The sequence below is a fragment of the Clarias gariepinus genome, chromosome 23 (assembly GCF_024256425.1).
Source record: "Clarias gariepinus isolate MV-2021 ecotype Netherlands chromosome 23, CGAR_prim_01v2, whole genome shotgun sequence".
Classification (NCBI taxonomy): Eukaryota; Metazoa; Chordata; class Actinopteri; order Siluriformes; family Clariidae; genus Clarias; species Clarias gariepinus.
This window is the reverse complement of record NC_071122.1, coordinates 24,944,558-24,955,000: the sequence shown is the minus strand read 5'-3', so window position 1 is coordinate 24,955,000 and position 10,443 is coordinate 24,944,558. Positions and strand designations below refer to the sequence as shown.

General features: G+C 37.4%; 1 protein-coding gene across 1 annotated transcript in view; it reads right to left on the bottom strand.

Annotated features, from left to right (window-relative positions):
- The window catches only part of il17rc (interleukin 17 receptor C), a 13,357-nt gene extending 4,922 nt beyond the window's left edge, over positions 1 to 8,435 (bottom strand). The window contains exons 1-9 of the mRNA XM_053483688.1: positions 8,298 to 8,435; positions 6,011 to 6,141; positions 5,375 to 5,588; positions 3,894 to 3,988; positions 3,550 to 3,652; positions 2,997 to 3,032; positions 1,586 to 1,698; positions 691 to 744; positions 403 to 472 (exon numbers count right to left, since the gene is read on the bottom strand). Of these exons, the coding sequence (XP_053339663.1) occupies positions 403 to 472; positions 691 to 744; positions 1,586 to 1,698; positions 2,997 to 3,032; positions 3,550 to 3,652; positions 3,894 to 3,988; positions 5,375 to 5,588; positions 6,011 to 6,115 (790 nt within the window). The 5' untranslated portion in view covers positions 6,116 to 6,141; positions 8,298 to 8,435. The remainder of the gene's footprint in view (positions 1 to 402; positions 473 to 690; positions 745 to 1,585; positions 1,699 to 2,996; positions 3,033 to 3,549; positions 3,653 to 3,893; positions 3,989 to 5,374; positions 5,589 to 6,010; positions 6,142 to 8,297) is intronic.
- Positions 8,436 to 10,443: the final 2,008 nt, after the last annotated feature.

Here is a 10,443-nt window from a genome sequence, read left to right as displayed (position 1 = left end):
TCCATAATAGAGAAAGTCTTTCCATTACTTTAAAAAAAATAATTTAAAAAAATCAGCGATCACTAATTAACTACATTTTTAATGTCCATTTAATGTACAAACAATTTTTTTTATAATTTCTTTTTTGTTTTGTATCTTTTTTCTTCAGTCACAATGTTTGGAAATCTAAAATGTTTTTGTACAACAAAGTTAGTACAAAGAAAAAAACCCACAGGGTGCCTAAGACTTTTGCACAGTATTCTGTGTGTGTGTGTGTGTGTGTGTGTGTGTGTTGGGGGTATGTTGTGTTGTATGTACTATGTATGAAATTGCATCAGTGTTTCTATGTCACATGAGCAACTGTGTACAAAAGAAGGTTACAGGTTCATAACCAGCAGTGCGTTCTGTAACTGTGTGTCTTACCTGTGTTATTCTCAAAGGGGCAATTTATAGACCGGGAAGATTTTTTATCTTCTGTGTTTTGCCTCCAGGCCTAACAATTAAAATAACATGCAAAAATGATCTTAGTCAATAGGTCATTAATTCATGATCACATGACACACTGTGTACAATATAATTATAAAAAAATCATCAGTGATTAGATTTTCGTTATAATTCCGTAAAAAAACAAATACAATAAAAAAATTCTGCAACTTCTTTATTAAATAGTAAAATCAACACATGAGCTGACACAGCCAGGTGGCGCTGTACCTGGAAACACATGCAGTGTGTGACGGCATGCAGAGGGATGGTCCGCTCGCTTGGCTGCAGGGGAAAAAGACATGATTTTATTTTAGTTTTAGTTTATAAAACTCTTCTTTAGTTCCTGTTAAAGGACGACTCGACTCCGCTTGGCAAACACGTTTATCCTTTTAATTAATGCATCAGCGTCAACCCAGTGGCACCCGGGATTTGGTTTATAATTTTTAAATGACTTTTTAGTATAAACTAGGTGTATTAGCTCTTTCAGTTTCCTGCCTATCGATAAAGGTGTAGAGCAACGCAGCGGCTCTCTCCTGCCACGGCCTTTCAAATCTTTTTAGATTTTATGCCAACACTGCCATCGCAAAGTAGCCAAGCTGAGTCTCACCTGCTTCATGAAGCTGCACTTTGCACTCTGCATTTACATTAAACCTGGAATTTTTTTCATTATTTAAAAAACATTTAAACTTGCTGGAAAAACTTTAGTTTTTAGGAGCAACACCTAATGGGTATCACTTATGCCTGAGATCGCTGAAATTTAATTCGACTATTGATGACCGGTGTAAATGCAGCTAACAATAATATTTAATATCTATATGTACCTACAGTATAACATCTCTCTGGAGTAAAATATAAAAAACGCAGCACCAGAATCACTAAACACGTCATGAAGAATAAAATAAAAATAAACACGTTCCAGTTCTTTCTTCTTTCTTATAGATCTTTCTGTCTTAATGTATCTTTGGATGTTAAATAAATAAACATGATACTAAAGTGCTGTTTACTGAAATGTTTTTGATTATTTTTTTTGTTTACATTTCATTGAGGCACGTGAGATACGCATGTAAGCACACAAGCTAAACAAACAAAAAAAAAAAAAAGAAAGAGAGGAATCGCTGCTTACCCAGCACTGACCCATCCCTTTCCGTCTCATACACATCTGCAGCAGCTCCTCCGTCTCACCTCTCAGCTCCACCACTCCCCTGGACAAGTCGAACTTCGCCACGAATTTGGGAACTGTCAGACATTTGGAATGCAGCGTTTAGTTATGTAACCCCACTGTACTGTCATTTAACTTTGTAGTTCAGCAGTTTGGCACTTCATTCTTCCTCTTAAGGTTGACTTACATCGTATGACTTTGTGTATGATACGTCATAAAGGAATGATTTCTCCGTGAGTTGAGGTTGGCGCACACCTTGCTCATGTTACTGGTGGCTGATTTAGTCTCAGCGAGACCAAGCAATGAAATCAGAACATGTTTTAACTAAGAACACGGCACTCGTCTAACAGTATCATCAGACTCAGAACACGGCAGCGGGGGGGAACAAAATCAGGTCCAAAACCATACGATGTAAACGATGTCAAGAGCGGTTGTGGGAAATAAACTTATGACAAAAACTGTACATTTCACATCTGGATGTCACATTTAAAAACAAGAGTATGGACTAACAGTCAAACTACATCTAACTACATGGTCTTTCCTGATGTTTTGATGAGTTTTACAAACGCACTCGACAGTTTTTACCACCACGTCTTAAAATAAACTAACTGTTGCTATTAATGTTTTTGTTGTTGTTACAAGCAGTTCATTACCTAATGCCATGTGTGTTATTTCATAGTTTATGAATTATTTATCTTTAACAGTATTGTTCAGGAATGTAGAAAACACATTAAAACTTTTGTCCAAACTTTTACAGGTTACAGTTTACAGATTACTTTTGTCCAACATTTACGTTTACAGTAACAGCACAGGTACTGCACTTCTCACAAGTCATTGCTGTGAGTAACACTGTGATATTATATATAACTGATATAGTTCAGATCAAACCTTTAACACAAACTAATTAAGCAACCATAAGATTAGTGTTTATTATTAATAGCACTTAAATTTAAAAACTAAATAAACCAATTAATAAATAGATAAATAAGAGTGCACAGTCGAGGCCTCCTGTTTCAACCGGCTCACACTTCCATGGTTCCAGTCTGGTCGTCACGGAAAATACAATCCAATAAACCTCAAGCAAGATGATTCATGTTCCACAGCCACTGACCTACTCTGATAGACGCAATTTATTACAGCAAATCATAAGACTGAGATAAACAGTTACTCCAGAGTCCACATGCAAACACGCACGCACACACACACACACACACACACACACACACACACACACACACACACACACACACCCTAATATGGATTGCAGAACAATGTGATTAATCATCAGCTTTCTTTCTGTCATGGCGGTAGTCAAGGGAGCTAAAAGAAGGCATAATTACGGCGCAGAGTGACAGAAATGACATCAGATACTCACTTTTACATTCTTCTAAATCAGGAAACTCAGGACACACTGTTGAGAATGAAATAAAAAACACCAAGCTTAGCAATTACACTTTACTTTGCGTGACTACAAATAGAGATGGAATCTGTTTCCAGGGAATGTGTAGATGTGCACTTCCTGAAAACCCAAAATGAACAGGTCCAGTTACAGACATACACAGCACTCGATTAAAGAAGCGATTAACACAACCGAGCAATGACGTCGTTGTACCTTTTCTGTTTATGGCTGCATTGTTGTTAAAGGACTGTAGACTGTTTAGTGCGCCTGAGAATATCGAATCGTCATATTTGTTTACACCTGCAGTGACGTTATAAACGGGTATTATGTATATCGTATTACTGTACGTTTAACGCTGAGTATGATCAGTCTCTTTAGTTACCGCTCTTTGTGCTAAAGCCCTGTCTGTAACAGGAGCTTATCGCTCGGCATCAAACCGTCACAGAGGTTCAGTCTCAGAGGATCTCCAGAGGGAATTTGCACTGCCACTGAAGTGTGTCCGCCACGGCGCCGTGAAAAACAGTCTCACCTGTGTTATGTTGTGGGAAGTCAACCTCCAGAGACATCTTGTTTATGGTGACATTCACAGAGCTTCCCAGGAACACACCGTCGTACACCACCACCTCCATGACCTACACAAATAACATAACGCCATCTTGTGACGGTTTGGGCAGGTGCATGCATTCGACAGTTAAATACATACATTTCAGGAAGTGTGGAGTGTTTACAGTACAAACATGAAAGAATAAACATTTGTTACAAAAATATCCCACCCACTCTCAGAGGAATTCTAATCACGCCTAGCAAAGAATCCTAAAGGTTATTCTGAGATGTGCAGCCGTTAATCAGTCGCAGTGACTCGGTTGTGCTCACCTCTTGGTTGTTCTCCGAGTCGAATTTTACAATAAACTTAATCCTCTTGCAGGAATGAAGATTTGGTACAGATGCGTAGCACAGGGTTACTGCAGCTATAGTGAGAGAGAGGGAGAGAGAGAGAGAGAGAGAGAGAGAGAGAGAAAGAAAGAGAAAGAAAGAGAAAGGGAGAGAGGAAGAGGAAGAGAGAGAGAGAGGGGGGAGAAAGGGAGAAAGGGAGAGAGAGAGAGAAAGAGAGAGAGGGGGGAGAGAGAGAGAGAGAGAGAGAGAGAAAGAGAAAGAAAGAGAAAGGGAGAGAGGAAGAGGAAGAGAGAGAGAGAAGGGGGAGAAAGAAAGAGAAAGGGAGAGAGGAAGAGGAAGAGAGAGAGAGAGGGGGGAGAAAGGGAGAAAGGGAGAGAGAGAGAGAGGAAGAGAGAGAGGGGGGGGAGAGAGAGAGGAGGGAGAGAGAGAGAGGAAGAGAGAGAGGGGGAGAAGGGGAGAGAGAGAGGAGGGGGAGAAAGAGAGAGGGAGAGAGAGAGAGGAAGAGAGAGAGGGGGAGAAGGGGAGAGAGAGAGAGAGAGGGAGAGAGAGAGGGGGAGAGAGAGCGCATGATTAATGACACCTGCACACATGCTATTTTAGGCTCCACATGGAAATGATTTTGTCAAACTTTTAAAAAGGCAAAAAGTTTGCACACCCCTGCTCATATAATTAAATTTTATAGCTCTGCAGAATTATGGTGATGATAAAAATAAGTAATAACCTATGAAATTATGGCCTGACCAAGAAAAGTGAGATTTAATCTCAGCTGTATTCCTGATAATGAAGCCTTGTGCGCTCTCGATATTGTCTCGCTGCTCCTCCTGAGGTCCACAAGAGAACTCCTTATAACGAGAAAGACTTAACAATTAAGTAAAAGCTAAAAACATTTTGATTTTAAATAAACTTTTTCATACAGTCCAATGACGTGTAGATTAGGCTCACTGGCGTTCCCAAATTGCCCGTATTTGGGTTTTCTGATACGTCAGGTAGAACGGAAGTTATCATTACTTTTATAAAGTGTAAAGTTTACCACTGCTGGAATAAGGGAATGACATCACAAAAATGTAAAACTCTCACAATCAGCATATTATTATTACTATTATCCTCATCACATGTAGCGGTGTTATTTCTTCGCCTTGGTGACTAATGTTTTGCTCAGTCATGTTTGTATAGTTGGTTAAAATGAACTAAAATTTAATCATATTGTCCAGGTTGTGCTAAAAAAGGTTGTGCTTAACTGCACAATCCTGAGCCCAATACTGTATATGTTTGTTAAGAACAACTGCAAAACATATAATGGCTACAATGCTCTGAGCTTTACGGGCTACATTTAAGGGTGACTGAAGGGTGAGAAGCTCTGTTAATATGGAATATACTGTTGAAAAAAAAAAACGTTAAAAACACTCCTGCACTTTTACAAACATGCCTACACAAACAGACGCTGTGCTTCGTGTGCTCACCATGGGCTTCATTTTCAGATTCTTCTGATGTTTCTCCACTGACATCATTGGAGAGAATTTGAAGTTGGATTTTGATCAGGAGGCAAGCTTTATACGCCTTCGCTGCTGTGAGGCAGAGAGCAGGCTCCAGGGTGAAAGACAAAACCTCCACGGGCCCGAAGTCAGATGGTGGAACCACAAAGTTCTTATTATCGACTCTGCACTCTGTCAGACCCTAGCACACACACATGCGCACACACACACACACACACACACACACACACACACACACACACACACTGTCAGCGTTGTTGTCACAGAATGATTTGTTCAACCAAGATATGGGCACTAAGATAAAATCTCTTTTTCAAATAAGTCCTGCTCATGAAAGCAGCACAAGTCACACGAGCAGCAACATTCTGATCCAGGACAATGCAAATAAACAAACAAAACAAAACAAAACAGCCTTGATGAAAGAAATACATTACTAACTGATTAAAGTCTGACAGTGGAATTAATTCCTCTAGTGTCAGACTTTCCTGTAAATCACTTCACAATTCTTGGACACAATATTTTAACATCAGTGCAAAACTAATTTCTTATTTGATTTGGTGTTAAATTTTAATTCCTTAAACAACTTGTGTTTGTGCAGCTGACCTGAGAGCAGGCGATAATCTTCTGCGAGTCATATATCCTCAGATCTGCTGCACACAGCCAAGCTCCAGCCAGCACGAGGAACAGCGAGCTCCACGCCAAGGACATGGCTCGGCACTTTCACTTTCCTCACCCTCAGAGCCAGAAAAGAAGCGAATGATCATCACAATAATAAAAACATTTATGAGTTGTTCTCAGCTGGTAATTACTGAAATGAATAATGCAAAAACTATAAATCAGTATTGTTTATGTTAGTATTGTGTGTGCTGGTGTACTGTGAACTCAACTGTTTTCTTTTTTATTTTTAACTCTGCTACTACTTTACATTAAAAACCTTAACTATTTTTATGTGTCCTTTCATGGCCGATTTATTTGCGCTACCTGAACTCATCATCACAGAGTGTTGCATTGTGTTGTGGCTTTTCTTTGCACATATGCACATGCACTTTACGTTTTTTTTTTTTTATATAGTTCTTAGCTAGTTTTGTTAATTTATGTTCTATGTAGCATTTTGGTCCTGAAGGAATGTTGTTTTGTTTCACTGTGTAATGAACTATAAGGTTTAAACAACAATAAAAGCCTACTTGACTTGACATGACATGATCAAGGACAATCTGATAAATTTGATTCATACATATTTTCACACATTTCATTCTCATTTCCCTTTCTTTTGATACTTTTGATCCATCGTTGCTTGGCTCCAATGACCACGGTTAAAAGTGCTATGTAAAAAAAATGTAATTAAAAAGAGCTACAGCTATAAATAAAATTATTATGACCAATATTATTATGATTATATTGAATTTGAAAGAGTGGAGTACCAATATTTAGATAACTGTTCTTTTAAATGTTAAAGGCTACAAGAGTTTTTTTTTCCCCCCATTTAAGCAATTAATTATCACAACATCACAAGATACACAATATAGAAAATAAGAGTAAGAACAATTTGATATAGTGTGTAACATCACAATTTTTGTGTTTGAATTTGATATGTAATTTCCATACAGTTTATCTCAATTAACGCTATGCAAAGGACGTGGCTCAGCACTTTCACTTTCCTCAACCTCGGAACCAAAAAAAAGAAGCGAATGAAAATTACAAAATTTTAATTAAGCCGTCTGGTGGTAATTACTGAACTGAATAATGCTCTTAATCTATAAATCTGTATCTTTCTTTAATGTTACTACAGTATTGTGTGGACTGAAAGTGACAAGAGCTTCAGCTATACTGTAAATCAATTCCCAAGATTTTCATGAATAAATTAGGAGTGGAGTACAAATATTAGGATAACTGTTATTTTTTTAAAGTGCAAATTTATCACCTCACAATATGCACAAATAAAAAAATAAGAGTAAGTATAGTGTATATAATGTCACAATTTATTTTGATATAAAATATTGTATATAACGTTAGATTTTTTTTGTTCGGCAGCAGAAATAGACTAAATTTAATACGTAATTTGCAGAGAGTTTATCCATAATAACTACTGAACTACTGACCAACACTTAAAGCTAGTTAATCAGGTAATAGTTAGTATATATATACACATATATTTCATGTCAGTATTGTGTGTGCTGTGTACTGTGGACTAAATGTGACAAGAGCTACAGTTATAAACACAATTATTATTAAGAATAAATTAAGAGCGGAGTACAAATATTCAGATAAATGTTTTTTAAAATGATAAAACCTACAAGAGTTATTTTTTTCTTTATGCAACTGATCAACACAACATCACAAAAAGTGTAAACAACACAATTTTTTTTTTTTTGCAGCAGCAGAAATAGAGTAGAGGCCAGATACCAACACACACACACACACACACACACACAGCTAGTTAATCAGGTTATCCTGCTGTTGAACAGCTTTCTGAGATCCGCACTAGATTCTTTTCACTGCGTTTTAACTTCACGAACGTTTTGTTTGAATAATTCAGGATTGTAAACAAAAACAAAAACAACCAACGACAAGAACAAAAAGCGGCACATGATGTAGCATTTATATATTATTATTATTATTTCTATGTAACCCTGTGGAAGTGAAATGCCCTGCTTTTGGTGTGTGTGTGTGTGTGTGTGTGTGTCCGAGCGTATTTCACTCTCAGCTCGTGTAATAAGGAAACACACGGGGCACGAACGCCACCGGCTCGCGCTCAATCAAAACAACAAATTAGCCGAAGTCCAACTTGTTCCAAGACATTAAAGGTATAAACACTTGTGTATTAAACACTGTATAAACACTTGTGTATTAAACACTCTAATCATGTATTGGCGAGTAGGTTTGCGCTTACCTGTTGTCGCGCGCAGGTCTCGAGCTGCGTTCCCAGGTGAGCTCGTGACGTCCGGATTCCCGGAAGGGGGCGTGTCTCATTCCTGAACTACGACTCAAATATGCATGTTGTTGTCGTTGTTTTTAATGTACAAGTAATAAAAAAGTGTAACTCTTAGGACTGTATCGTATATTTCTTACCAGTATTACACTACAACCTTAATGCCGATGTTAAAACCTCTATTATTGAGGGTATAAGCCTTATAATAACCCACTGTACTTTATTTCTATGGAAACGGATGACGCAGTGAAACCTGAAGCCACGCCCACGATGAGCCATACACACTCCATGCCTGCACTGTTCCCCAGCACACCTCTAGTATTGACAATTCTTATTGGACCCTAACTTTTTAGAAAGGCAGTATGTTGGGTGATGTTTTGAGAAAATCTGTACTAGGTGTGTGTGTGTGTGTGTGTGTGTGTGTGTGTTACCGTAACTGTAACACATAATCACTCTCAGATGAGACTTGCCCAAATCAACTGCAATACACTATACACAAAACACCAGTACTGGATTTACAGTGTCAATTTTTAGATTTTGTGTTGTTGACATTTTCAGAAGGGCATCTATGATTATAATAATAATAATAATAATAATAATGGTTATTATTATTACTTTATTCGAGTAAATATGGTTTTTTTTTGGAAGGAAACAAACTTGGTTTAATGCTAAACTAAAAGCCAATCAACCATTAAAGAGATCTCTCTCATGTTTTCACTGAATCCATTCAGACCAGTCAGTGTGTCGAGTTTAATCCGGTTAATCATTAAACATAAAATGCAAAGAGTGTAAAGTACCCATTTCTTCCCTTTTATTTATGACATGATCCAGATGTCTGTGTTGGCACTGCAAATATACATATATATCTGTATATAACTGTATCTGAGCACTTGGACCATGCTCAAGAGTCCAACAGTGGTAACCTGGCAGCGTTGGGCCTCAAACCAGGGAATTCCTGGTCAGCAGTTCAACACCCTAACCATCAAGCCATCCATATTACAGTAGGGCATGAGGCAGGGTACAACCTGGACAGGGTGCCAATCCAAGGCACACACACAGAGACATGCCATTGTACCACACCTTATAGGTACAAATACTGACTAGGTGTATCTTTTGCCCTGTGCGATGTACTGACCCACTGGACTCGTATTATCTGGGTGGTGGTTTATCATCAGTACAGCAATGACATTGACATTTTACAGTGTGTAATGAATGTATAAGTGCATTCAGCAATCACTGTTGTTTAAACAACTTATTGTAATCGACTAAACATTTCCAGAAACCAAAGCTGCTAAAGAGGACTACTGAGAAATGTGTATGGGAAAAAATAACGGGAGGATCTCAGTTAATCTCTTTTTTTTTCTCTTCACAGACTGTGTTTGAACCATGGAGGGTGGAGACAATTAATTTTAACCAGCTGGATTAAGAACATGGTACACTCAATAAAATAATAAAGACGGGGGTACAGTCAATATTGGTGTTTATACTGATTAACTAAAAGCACCATTATTGTACATTTTGTTCTACAGCCATTTGTGCCTTTCGTACAGACATCATTAGTCTTTAGGGGATAGAAATGTTTTTAATTACAATTTAATGTTTTAAGTATGTAAACGTCTTAATTGACTAAATATTTAGAAGTGCAAAGTTAAAGATTCTTTAAAAATCACAACACATGTATTATTTGAATATATTATATTACATATACATTATAATATTTGAAGAATAAACACGGTTGGCACAGAGTTAGAAAAAAGGGAAGCTAGCAAAAAGTAACAGATTTTGCAAAAAGGGATGTAAAGTGGTACTAAACACTATTTAACCAAAGTAGAGTTCACACAGGAGAGCAGTTTAAAAGATTTTCATGTACTATTCATGTATTTGCATATATCATACTTTGTTTACTACTGCACATTTGTGTAACTGAAAGAAATTTAAAGCTAAAAATAAACTTTTATCTGTCAATTTATTTCGTAATGTCACAGTTCTAAAAAAAACATTTTACATATCTAATTTTTATATACTGTACAGGAAAATCTACTTGAAAAACTGGAGTTTACATATTACCTTTCCAGATTGGACTGGAAACGCAACACAGATGCTGTTT